Genomic DNA, 13881 nt, shown 5'->3' with positions numbered 1-13881 from the left:
CACTGCCCCTCTGGTACCCACACAGGGCCTGGCTGGCAGGTATGTTTAAAAAACACACTTGTTGGGTGACCTGTGCTTCTGCTCCACTGAGTCTCCTCATGCATGTGTGCGGCCACCTCCTCCATGAGGCTCAAAGAGGATGGAGACCACGTTACTTCCCTCTTTGTAAGCGTGGCAATGAGCACACTGCTCTGAGGGGGCAGTGTGCCCCACAGGTGTGTCCTGGTAATGACACTGGACAAAGGATTCGGTAACTGCCCACTTTCCACAGAGTGCTTGTGCCAACTGAAGTGTAAGAATGAAAACATGTAACTCTTACTTTCTGAGTTCTCCTGTTTGCCAAGTGTTTTTGCTTTCTTCTTCCCCTCCTCCCTGGAAATTATTCTGAACCACCTGATAAACACTGAAATATTGATTTTAAAGCAAATTTTGAAAGCAGATAAAAGTTCTGCAAACAACTCTAAATTTCTCTAGAGTTTTAAACCCATTCCCCAAGAATGAGCTTTTCTTTACATGATTTTCCTGATCTTACTGCAATCCGCACAATATTATGTATGAGGTGAGCATGGTTGGAATGATGACCCCCTTACATGTGAGAAGGTTGTGGTGTTAAAAGATTCATCCCATGACTTGCCTACGCATAGTCAGACAGCAGTTTTCATTACCATATGAAGAATATCTGAAGACTGATATGTTTTCTATTATACATATTTTAAAAATGGCTAATTAGCTTGATCCACTCACTAAGCTAAAATTAGATTATATCAAATCTGACTGTCTGATAAGAAGGTGAGCTTCTCTGATATTTACCTTCATCACATTACAGGAATTTGACTTAAGTGGGTTTACTCACCTTCAATCTAAGTTCCTGGTGTGGGACATATGAACTCTAAGATGTGTTCTTTGCCAGAGAATAAAAGGGGCACTAAAGCCCGACTTTCCTCAAAAGGATCATTCAGAGCCATGGCATTTTTGCCCGAAACATCCAAACAAGTCAGTTGACCTTATTCATCTTTTCCAATTTATAAGAAAACATGAAGATCCTGAGTGTCACTTTTAAAAAGCAATTTAAGGAGGTCTGCATTAGTGTCACCTGATTTAGATACATCGCACTTTCCATTTACATGTTTTCCTCCTTTGCACAAAATAAGCAGCTGGAATTTGTATGCAATGGCCTTCCAATAAGGAAATTCTGTGATCATAATCCTCACCATCAGATGGCATATCGCTGTCACCCAAACTGGACATTGTTGAGAGTGAGACGGACACTATCAGTGATTCTGCTGTGACACGCCAGGTGTGAAGCAGGATTGTCCTGGGCAAATGCACATCAACAACGACTTGACCTTGAGTGCCCTTTGCAGTCAGATCACGTGGCAGGGCACTTTACTACATCACCTTTTTGATTCCAGCCATCACCAGATACACACATAACACAGGCACTTTCTCCCCTCTTTCCTTCAATGCCTCCGTTTGACCCTCAGAACAAGTTGAGCTGAAAGAGATGCATCCTTGGGCTGTTCTCTTTGGCCAAGAGCTTCCTATTCCCCAGCTGTTTCAAGGCCATACAGTCTAAATGGGAGCTGTTTGCTTTGATATTTTGTCTCTGGCTTACACCATGATGCCTTAGAAATCCATTTCTCTCTTCTACAGAAGTCAGTAGGACATTCTTAGTATATGTGCTGCCGAAGCGAGCACTAGGACATTCTTCTAATATCATCACCAAGTACCCCCGTGTTCCTTCTCACTTTTAAGAAGAGGCAGAAGTTTGGTCTTTCTTGAGTAATGTTTTTTTCTCACTGCCAACACAGTTTTAGAGACAATTACCTATTGTCATTAGGAACTCAGGGTGTGGGATCACATGGCCTAGGCCAATACTTTGCTCTGCCAGTTATTCCTAACACTTGGGTCCACCACTTTCTCACCTGAACACTGAAAGAAAGTGAACATCGTCTGTCTCATGTGCACTATTATGATGTATGTAACTGTGATGCCAGCAGGAAACGTGGGCTGAAATTCACAGCATAATCTTACTTTGTGAATTTGATAGGCTTGCCTTGTGATCTTATCATTTGTCCCAAATTCTATTTTTATAACCCTATCTTTCATCACCTACTTCTCCATTTTACTATGATAGTGTTATGATACGGCTAATCCTTTCTGGAATAAAGAATAAATTAAATGGGCAAACAGAAAACACTATCTTCTGTGTTAGCTCTGTAAGGCATTCAAGTGTCCACCCACTGGCCACGTTTTTCTAGAAGACAGGAGGACTACGAGCACTGAACTGCTGGGCCCCGACAGGTGCACATGAGCAAAGGGCTCCTTTAGATTATTTCTCCAGGTCCTTAAGAAATCACAGAACAACTAGAGCAGACATATGTTCCTTAAATAACACATTTCAAAGTAAACTGCAATCACTTTAACAAGTCAATGAAATATATTTTCCCCATAAAATTTATAGAATATCTTTATAATGGATAGCAACCAAGCTACAGACACAAGCTAAAAGAGCTGTCAATGGCAAGAGTTCCAAGGCTTTCCTTCCCAGACCTGCTCTCCTCCTACTACTGCCCATCGACAGTGCCAGGGACTCAACTCTTACATGCTCAATGGTAAACAAAACCTATGCAGTTACACAGAATCAAAAAGCCTATCAGTCCAAATCAAATGGGGCAGTAAATATCCAGAAGAGCATTTCAAAATAAACTGGCTATACTTTGTACACATATGCCCAATAGCCATTTGAATGAGAGAAACACCAAAGGTGAGAGAGAAATGTTAATAGATACAAGACTTTCTACTACACCCCCACAGATAGCCACTCATAAAATATTTGTGTAGCAGGTAACAGTTTACTGCATTGTAGTATACACTGACAGGATACAAAGTCTTCAGTTTTAAAATTATACTTCTCAATGCAAGATTTCTGCCCCATGCTCTTAACATCTCTTGTACCTATTTAATAAAACAGATCCTAGATATAAAAATAAGTTTGAATCTTTGTTTTCCAGGCCTATAGTTTGCTCTCTAAAATAGAAATTAAGATTATCTACAAGGGAGATTCTGCCTGGGTCATTTTGCAAACAGAAAATGAAGTTAAAGCCTAATACCTATGCTGTGGCCTCTCTCTTTGAAAAAAACCACGCTGCAGACCTCACCCACCAGGGCTCTATCCTGGAAGTGCTGATAGATTTTGCTGCCCTGAGTGCAGGAAGTGACCACCCTGGGCAGAGTCAGATGCGCTCCTAGGAGAATGACTGGTTTTTATCTGATGTGCCTAATAACTACTTGCTAAGTTTATATCCCCTTATATCCTTTGGTTCTAAAGAAGAGTACAATTTGACTGAGGAAAAATGACTGAACAGAGTTTTCAAATAAGTTAAAAACCTACCTGTGACTTAACCAGTGGCGAGAGACACTTTTAGCTTTTGACATGGGTTACAGAGTTTGCATTCTCCCCTAAAACAACTTGTCTCAAAGGTACTCTGACATTTTCTACATATAAACAAAGCAGATAGCATTATTTATATTTCAAAAAAGGAAATAGAATATAAGTAGGTGAGATTTCTGTTCTTATACACTTTCATCTGACTTTATTGCTCTTCAATAAAATGGTATTTTAAAGTCATTTAAGAATTAAGTGGTAAAAACAGCTAATATTAAAAGTCACTTTTACATAGACTTTCTGACTGTATCTGCATTTGTTTCCTTTATTGTTTTACTGAAGTGTGTGACTATTTCATCCACAAGTGTTACCCCACTAAACCTGAGACTTCACAGGGGCATTTCCTGGAAATATGAAGAGAGGCTTCACTGATTTGAAAAAACCATTTGGCTCTTTTTATTCTTCTCAGTTTATGATAATCTATTGGATTAAAAAATATTTTAAATGCCAGTTTCAAGGTCTCCAGGAAGTAAAATGTTTAATTATTAACCATTAGTGGTATTAAAATATTTATATGCCTTTCAGTTCTACTTAATTGAATTTAGTGACATAGAGAGTAATGGAGGCAGTAATTTACTGGGCACCTGGCACACAATGGCAGTATCAGTGCATCTGAAAAGACAAGGCTTCAGAGGTAACTTTCTTCTGTGACCGGCTATGGATTTGTCAGAAATCATTTGTGTGAATGGAATGAGTTTACCACTACAAGTGAAACGAGTCCGAGTCTCAAAACAGACTAAGTAAGAAATCCATTGTCTGGGTTACTCCCACAACTGCAAATCTTAGACTCATTTTCAGTGCTCTGCAGTGCATTCTGGTCAGAGTGGAAAAGTACTGTGTTTGCACACCAATGTGTCCCTTTAGGGGTATATTATTTTCAGTTCACAACTCAAGGCAAAAGACTGGGAAATAATTCAGGATGAACAAGCAAGTGCATTCACTTATATAAGTTTCTGTAAAGTGAAACATATTTATAATTTTACCTGATCTGTCCACGAACCAGAGGTCGGTTCTTTGTCCTATTCATGTTTGAATCAAATGGCACCTCAAAAAACTGCAAAGAAGTTGAAAAAAAGAAAACATTAAATATAAAGTGACACAATTCTTCTGCTTTAGTTCTACAATTTTTTCACAGTAAATCTGATTTTAATTTGGTAGTACAAATTAACACTCTTGGTCCTCTTTGGAGGAAAAGTTTCTGGGACAGACACATTGAAAAAGTATACACATTGTCAGGAATATACACAGTTCTTCCTTTATCTGCTTTGAAAACCACTTGTTAAATGTACAGCTGCATTCTTCCAAGCCACTGTTTCAAGTTATAAGAGGGACATTTTCATCGTGTTTGACATAAAAATGGTTTTGCTATTGCTTTATCTGAAGTTAAATGACTGGAAGCTGTAACTGAGTGCCAAGCCTACCCGGTGAGCCCTGACGGCTGTGATGTGTCAGTTCAGCAATCCTGGAACTAGGCTGCCCGGAATTCCCCTTGCTGTACAGCTGCTGTAGGTTAGGGAGAGCCACAAGGGGTGCTTGCATGAGATCTGGAAGGTGGAAACGCATTGACAGCCAGGTTTACAAGTGGAAAGTTGGTGTAAGGTCAGGCACTAGTACAGCTCACACAACTGTGGATCTGTTGGTTCTCCTTGTTGGCGTGGAGCAGCCACAGCTTCTGTCTGCTTCTCATAGTCCTGGGCCAGGCCTACATGCTGCTCCCTGAGGAAAGGCACTAGCTTTTCTGCACGTCACCTGTATCATTCAAATTGTCAGATAAGAAGTGTGAGACACAAGACAGTTCTGGTCTGTTTTTATGAGATTCAGCTTAACCTTGCAGGTGCCAGGCTGCCCTTGCTTTCTGCTACTTTCCTGATTAATGGCTTTGCTTATGTCAGACCAGAACCAGGCACAGGTTTGCCGATATTCCCGAGACCGCTTAACTTCTGGAGTCACACCAGGCCTAACCCTGTACCTCATCCCACATACTACCCACAGCGATTCTGACCTTCTGATCAAACCCTGACTGATACCAGCTTCTTCTCCATTACTTTCAATAGTGCCACTATTTAAAAGTATTTACCTTCTCAATATGTTCATCTTGTCTTATGATCTAAATGGCACGCTTCCTGATACCTGAATTTGCATTCTTAATGTTAAAGAGAGCTGTGCAAGTAGGCACTCAGTAAGTAGTTTTTAAAATAAACCATCAGTGCAAAAAACACTTATCATTTTAAAATAATACACAATTTTAAGTATTAAAATTTTTTTGCCTATAGGAATCTGTAATCTTTATTGAATAGTTCGAATTACATGCAATTAAATGTTCTGTTTACTCCCTCCCCCCATCCTCCCAAATTCAAACACATTGGATAGGTATTTAAAATAATCTTTCCTAACTATTAACTTAATTTCACAGGACTAATGAGGATTCCAGTTACAGATACCATTATTTAAATGCTGGCAAGGTCAGAAACTCTTGAATAAGTCACTATCTCGGCAGTTCTCAAGTAAGTGTGTGTGCATACATGCAAATTCCTACTTCAGGAATTCTAGTGAATTATTTCATCTAGATGAAAAAAATATATTATGTTTTGCTATATTTCTGGCAAATCAGCCACCCAAAGATGAGAACTGAGGTCTAGAATGTGTCCATTGAACTCCAGGGTGCCATGACTTGGCAGCAGCTTTCGACTCCCGTGAATGCTTCAATTTTTCAGGACGAGCATGTCTGGGGAGAAGGACAGTGCTGACCAAGACTCAAGATTAATGTTAGTGAGGGCTTGGCAGTTCTTCTAGCACCGAGGCACTGGAGCTCATCATGCTATTTCATTCTGTTTTTCATGTATTTTCTACGGCATCTTTCAGTCAGGTTTACTGCTTTGGTTTGGATATTTAAACCAGTTTCAAAACATAAGCACAGTACATTTAGATGAGAAACTTAAACACTCCAGAACCTATAGTTTGCTTTAGTCTATTCACAATTTTCCTGTGCTTTGTAAATTTTTAAAATATTATCATTTCAGCTGGATCCAACTATTTCTGGAATGAGGTAAAACTCCTCTTACAGGCATTGAAAGTGGAATGCAAGTGCAGTATTGCCAACCCTTAGAATACAAAGACACTGTCCTGTCCCTTTTTAATACTTCCTCACTACTTCCAACACCATCAGAAGTAACGTGCTGCAGTGAGCACAACCCGGACAGTGGCCCAGACCGCACTGCTTTGGGGCCGGCCTGGCCCGGGCTAGCCCTGTCTTCTTTTAGGAGGCTCTGTTCTCTGGGTCTCATATAGCCAGATATCTTCTCTCCCTCCCTCTTTACCTCCAGCAGTGAGTGGTTTACTAAGTAGGTATCTGATTCAAACTGGGCTAATGGGAGTTCTTCTGGGGATTTTACAAATTAAAGCCCTGGAAAACATGCCCTCCCTCCTTTTAGGTTGCCTGTGCCCACAGAATGTGACACAAGGGGAGTGGAGGAGAGACCCAATATTGACTCCTTGGAACAAGTTATGTCCATGGCTTCAGCTCTGCTCTTTCCACTTTAAGTCAACCTATATGGGTCCATACCTCTTGCACCCAGTGTCCTAATACATGGAGACTAAACATTTTAAACATCTGAGCAGTATATGGCAAAGAAGTAAATGTCATGCTTTTTCCTTCATAACAAAACTTATTTTTTGCCTATATTACATTTTCTAAAGAAATTTTTTTCTAGTCTCTTTCTTCATAAAAATCCATCAATCTTTTGAAATTATTTTCATTAAAATTTTTTTGTATTCAAGTTCACAACCTCACCATCTTCCTTCCAGTCAATCAGATAATCCTCCCCATTTCTTGCCCTCCAGCAATCTGATGATCTGTTGTTATGTTACTCAGGCTCTTGGGGTTGCAAATTATAAAAACAAAAACCAAAAACTTAAACTAGCTCAAATTAAAATGGGGCTTTATCTCTCACAGCAGGGTTGGACCTACTTTTCCTTATCCTCACCTGAGGACATTTTTCCCCTCACTGCCTTTAAAGAGATAAAGGAAGAAAGAGACAAAAACATTGTGAGATAGAAGCATCGACTGGTTGCCTCCCGTATGGGTCTGAACTGGGGATGCTACCACCCAGACCCAGACAGAGGCTGGGAGATAGAACCTGCAATCCAGGCCTATGCCCTGACTGGGAATCGAACCCACCACCTTTCAGTTACAGGATGATGCTCCAACCAACTGAGCCACATGAGCCAGGGCAGGGCTGTATCAGCTTTTATATATTACTGGATTCAGTATCAAGTGTACTATCAGGACTCTGGCTTGTTCCATCTCTTGAATCTGCATGGCATATTCCTGTGTGCAGGCAAACCGTCACAGACAGCCCCCAACTCTCATCCTCCCAGCAAGCCTGGCAGAGGGTGAGCTCCTGGTGGCTCCACACATCATCGTGGCCACGGCGTGAGGTGACGATCTTGTGCACCTGGGAAGTGTGTTGGTGGAAAGATACAATGACACAGTTCTCCTCTCAAACTACAAGCATTATTTTTTCTACAGGAGAGAAAAATTCTATTACCAGACCAAAGTGGGAGAAGTCAGGCAGACAGATGTAGTGAAACTGTTTATAACTTACTATAGAGCTGACAACCCCAAATCATTTCATTTCACACGTCACATCTATAAAATAACTTGCCTATCATAGAAAGAGTATTCCTATTTTAAGTATCTGAAGGTTAATAATCAATCTAAACATAATACATAATTTATATTAACCTCTGTTTCATAATCGGTTTAATAATTCTACTTAGTAGAGTCGTAAATGGATTATTTCCCCCTCACAGTCACATGGCTAACATACAGGGCACTACTATACCAATGGATAAATATGTATTGAATGCCTATTATGTTTGTTTTTCTATTATAATATGTTTTTGTATTATTATATTACTATTACTGCAAAGAAATGATGCTCAGATATAGCATATGGACAGAAATCCTTCTAAAAGACAATATACACTTAGGATATTATCAAATTTTGTGAGCTAAAATGCAGATACCCATAGTGGAGAGAAATATAACTTGGTCCAAGTGATGAACTTTTTATCCCTACTTTGATTATGCCCTAGGAAAAAGTAGATGTATTCCAGAGATGTTTATCAGGCTCAGAAAATAATGGATGTGATAATAAGGCGCAACTCTTTCTTTCTCTATGCCAAATAATGACAGCAACATTCCTTCTAAATACTCAATAGGAAACCAAACATTTGAACCCTGTCAGAGTTTGTTTTTCCATCTATCAAGTGTTTGTCATTCCAATAGGGCTAACAGTTTCCAAAATCCAAGATAGCATCTCAATCAATCTCAGACCAAGTTAAAGGGATGTTAAACAAAATAAATAAGTAAAGGCCAGGGAGGGGCACCTTTTCCAGCAGGATTCCACATGTCATTACTCTCAGCCTCCCAATCAGTTAAAACACCTAGCCAGCCATTGCTCTTTTATTGTGACGTGTGTTTTATTGCCACACCTAGAGTAAACAGATTAAGGAAGACTCACTGTTCCCTGTGGACATTTGTTCCCCCCATGAGCATTTGAAATAAGAGCGCATATGTGCTTGACATTCCTCAGAAGTGGCTTTTCACCTCATGTGATGACCAGGGCATATTCTCCTTTTCTCATTAAGCTGTATTTAAAAGATTTACCCTTAGAGAAAAATAATAAAAATGTATAAAAGGTCACCCAACACTCATCAGAGGCCCAAAGTACCACATCCTGTAAGTAAAAAAACTCAGGTCACATTGGTTTTGAGCAGCTTCAGAAAAGGCACTATGAGTCACCCTTCTGCTGGAAAGAGCTCAAACTGTAACACTGCTTTGCAAAAAAAGACAAAAGGAAAACACAATAAAATATTTATAATATTTGTCTCTGGGTAGAGACTTGTGGGGATGATTTATTATTCCTTACCTGTTGTATTTTTCAACTGTCTATAAAGCTGATGTATTTTGCACTTAGGTAAATTCTACCTGAATGATACAAATACAACATCTAGACAAACCCCTTTTAGGTTAACTAGTGAGGAATTACTAAAATGATCTAGTATAAAGCCAATTTATACTAGATCTAGTATATTATATTAATATAATATAGGCACAGCCCATTAAAACCCTCCCCATCCAGGAAAAGTCACAGAAAAGACAAAATGTTGATTCTAAGTATTCCTCAGATGCATCCACTTTCCCATCCTCAGTACCACATCTGTGATCCAGGCTGCTATTTTATTTTGCTTAGATTAAAACAGCCTTCTAACTACCTCCTGCCTCCAGCATTGGCCCACCCCCACCAATTTTCATGCAATCCTCAGAGTGATCTTTTCAGATGCAAACCTGATCACATCAGTTTCCAGCATCAGACTCTCCCTAGGCTGCCCACTACCCAGGGAGTGAAGTCCATGCTTTTCTGTGGTCTGTAATGCTCTTCATGAAAACTCTGGCCTCTTCTCACCTCTCCTACGTGGTCCACGCTATGCATTCTGAACTGCCTTTCAGCTCCTTGAGGACATGCTGTCATCTCTTCACATACTCTGCCTGCTGTCTGTGCAGACCCATCATCATATTTGCAGACCACACTGTAACTATCTTAGGACCACTTTCTGCTTTTCTGTGTGTGCCTCAGCAGTGCAGCTATGCTAAAATGAGCAACCCTACAGGGCAAGAGGACTCACTGAACATTCATAATCACCAGCTGCAAATGGGCTTTTTTCACTCCCTGGCAACCTCATTGGACCTCTCAAATCTACTTGATCTTCTCTTCACAAGGATTTCAAATCTCGTACACTCTTAAGCATCTGCTGTCTCCTCTATTTCCACATCCTCCCTTCAATACAGGACAGGGTCTTCAACTTTATTGAACACCAAAGTCTTCTAACAAAACACTCTGGTTTTCCTACCATCACCCCTACCGACAGGTGCAACCTCCTCTCCTCTCCAACCTAAGACTGCTCAGCCCCTTCACCTGCACTGGCGATCCTGTTCCCTCCCACTTCACATTCCATCAATTATCCCTTTTTCTGAAGCATATTCAGTCTGTCTCTTTCCACTGGATTATTCCTATCTATATCTAAGCATGCCTAGTTTTTCCCCCATCCCAACCCCTCTCTCAAACCACACATATCTCAATGCCCTTATCTGATTTTAGCAAAAGAGAGAGAACAGTCTCTTCTAATATACAAGAGGTTTGTTGCCCCCAGTTTAGCCAGCATGTTCAGGAAAATGGTGTGAGGGTGAAGTTAAGAGCCTTCTAAAAATCTCTAAATAAGTTCAAGGGAATTTCCACCCTAACAGCTGCCAAGAAATAGAATTCCATATTTACAAAAACCATTTTAAAAAGTTAATTCTGAAGATCAGTTTTTTTAAAGATTTTATTTATTTATCTTTAGAAGGGAAAAGAAGGAGAGAGGGGGAGAGATATCAGTGTATGGTTGCCTCTCATGTGTTCCTTGCTGAGAACTGGCCTGCAACCCAGGCATGTTCCCTGACTGGGAATTGAACCGCGATTGTACGGTTCGTTGGCCTGTGCTCAATCCACTGAGCTACGCCAGCCAGGGCTGAAGATCAGTTTTAAGGAACAAATAAATGCATTAAAGTCCATTAAAGGGTACTCATGTGAACAGATTGTTTAGATTGCAGAAAGAAAGGATCTTTTAAGCTAGGGCTTAATAAACTAAAAAATCTTTCCTTAGCTAGTGTTACCTCATTATAATCCAATATGGACACAAGACTACCATACTAATAAATTCTTGTGGATCACCCCACAACTATGAAATAAAACAGCCTTGCTTACTGACAACATTTACAGTGCTACAAACAACTACAACAGCCTGACCTCTGAAAGAGTCTCCTAAAATACTACAGAGTTCAAAAGCTAATATTTTTTTTAAAGTAAAACATGAACATTTGTAAAAGGCAAGAAATAAGTAAAATCCTCTTTATCTGGGATTCCATGGCAGAAGAATGACACGATACTCGGAAAGGTTATACCATATGTTGAGCAATAAAACTGGCAAATCGAGAGGTTCAAATGCTGCTGTTACATACACCTGGCCATGAGGCAGTGGGGATGGGGGCCAGAGAAATCATTAAGCAATCTGAGAACTCCCAAACAAAGAAACTGTAAAACTGCACTAGAAAGCAAAGGAAGTGCGCTTAATCCTGCGGGAGCTGCAGTATGTGTTTCAGCTGGGCTGCCGCTCCCCTCCCATGGGCCCAACGCAGCCCCAGAACCTGGGCTGACACAGTATCTGCACCGACGCCGGTGGGCACACAGCCAGCTCACTCCAGCGCTCCTGGCACCTGTTAGTTTAATCAACGCAGTTTTCTACACGACAGAGAGAGACAGAGAGGGGGGAGCAAAGAGGAGGCAGCTGGAAGGAACTGGAGAGAAAATAAGTCTCATTCATTTTGTCTATCAGAGTATACACACCACATTTTTTCTAAGATTACAGTTTATTGTTGAACATCAGACACCATACAACTGGAAAGGAAAGTGATAAGTTTTATTAATAGACACCAACTTTCTACTATATTAACATAGTGATTTGCAGCCACTGGGGCTTTGGTGATGGGGGTGGGGCGGTGGACAATTACAGTGGGCTTCAGCTTCAAGGGACATTTTCACCACTGCCCATTTCCCCACAATCCTAACACATTCTCTTCTTGATTTCCTACCATTATTTTAAAATAACTTTATGAAAATCTCCACGTTTAAAGCAAGTACAGTATATTACGAAATGCAGCTTTATGAATTTAAGTGGAAAAATTGGAATGGTAAATTAAAAAATGAGTATTACATGGAATAATAAGTAATAATAGAAAGAATAATCTTGCATAAAGTAAAAATAACACACAAAACATATTAGAACATTTTTAAAGAAGTCTTAAGGAAACACAGGTTCTGTATAGTAGACATGAACTGAAATACTTCTAACAGCTTTTTACAGTTGTTTCTGTTCCTATATTCCCACTGTTTCCCTCTTACCTCACTTACTGGAAATGCCTTAACTATACTCATATATCTAAGTAGAGAGCTGGACCAACCATGACAGAGAAGGGCCTACAGTTCCTTTGCTGAAAGATAGGAAACAGCTGAAAACTCTTTTAGTTGGGCAAGACATTTGTCGTGTGCAATGGATAGCATATTGGGTAATTTCCCAGAAACCTCGAAAGTTTACATGTACACCTTTTATCCTGAGAAGCCAAACAAAACCCTGTAATGTGTTACAAAGAGAGTCCCTCTGTGGGGAGGGCACGGAGTGTGTGCTTGCCGGCCTTACAGAATGATCCTAAAAAACAAAGTAGTTAGCCCACACGCAAACTCTTCCAGGCTTGCTGAGAGCAAACTGGAAAGAAATGTTCCCTTTTGTAAGGTATGTGGCTAAAAAAATCTTAACTACTAAGAGTTTCTAGAAAAGAAGATACAATAGGGTTCAGAGGTCGTTTGAGTTTTTCAACGGTAGCTTTAAAAACTCGTTTTAATAAAAAATGGCACAAAAAGAATTGAAATATTTTTACCCTTCCCTGCTAAATGTCAATTTAACCATACAAAGCAGACAAACATTACAGATGCCTATGCAGTATAGTAATGCATGTGTGACTATGCATTTACTGGCACAATTATGCAGCTCAGATAAATGTCCTTTGGCCATCAAACCCTGGTTTTTAAAGACTACAGCAAATTGCATGTCTACATGTTTCCCATCTGCATCACAGTTTTCTGTTTCAGAGGCAATTCTGACACTGTAGGGAATATTTATGATTTTCTATGTTTGCACATGCTATCCATGTAAAGTAGCAATCTAATTTTCCAACAGATATGAGTTAAAAGAGTGTTAATGTTTTAATGAAATACTTCCAGATAGAAAAGGTCTTAATTTTACTGACTAAATTTCTTTTAAAATACATTTCAGGCTAGGCATGGGGGTGGGGGGCCTGGGGGCAGCAATTTTCTAAGGGATGCCCTTACTCCCTTTCTTTTTTTTGGTATGGGAAACAGCTAAAGCATAGAATAGCAGAATATCCGGGTTGACAGTAGCAATGGGTATGGTAAAATAATGAATAACGAAAAGGTAGTGACAGACTAAAATCCAAACAATACCCAAAGTTGTGTTTTTCATACAAACCATTTAAAAACTTATTTGAGTGTATTTTTAATCAGAGATTTTACTTTAGAAATGTCAGATGGATCACAAGTCTCAATTTAACCTAATCATCTATTTAAAAAATCTTTCAGATCAGATACTGCTTCTCTTAAGTGAAGGAGAGATTCTAAATTAAATGTACCAGCATAAAGTATGAAGTAATAAGAACCATTTCTACCCCCACAAGTTTATCACAAATGGAATAGTAAATAGACCCTTTATAATTAAATCTGTAATGATATAAACGTGAGATAATAAACGTCTTTATAAGA

At 39.6% G+C, this 13881-nt stretch overlaps 1 protein-coding gene across 1 annotated transcript in view; it reads right to left on the bottom strand.

The window, feature by feature from the left end:
* COX10 (cytochrome c oxidase assembly factor heme A:farnesyltransferase COX10) overlaps window positions 1–13881 on the bottom strand; it is a 117328-nt gene that overhangs the window by 29373 nt on the left and 74074 nt on the right. The window contains exon 5 of the mRNA XM_037070932.1: window positions 4432–4502. Within this exon, the coding sequence (XP_036926827.1) occupies window positions 4432–4502 (71 nt within the window). The remainder of the gene's footprint in view (window positions 1–4431; window positions 4503–13881) is intronic.

This window comes from Sturnira hondurensis, unplaced genomic scaffold (assembly GCF_014824575.4).
Source record: "Sturnira hondurensis isolate 20B ecotype Veracruz unplaced genomic scaffold, ASM1482457v3 Scaffold0019186, whole genome shotgun sequence".
NCBI lineage: Eukaryota > Metazoa > Chordata > Mammalia > Chiroptera > Phyllostomidae > Sturnira > Sturnira hondurensis.
The sequence above is the reverse complement of the archived record's forward strand: the minus strand, read 5'-3'. Positions and strand labels throughout refer to the sequence as shown.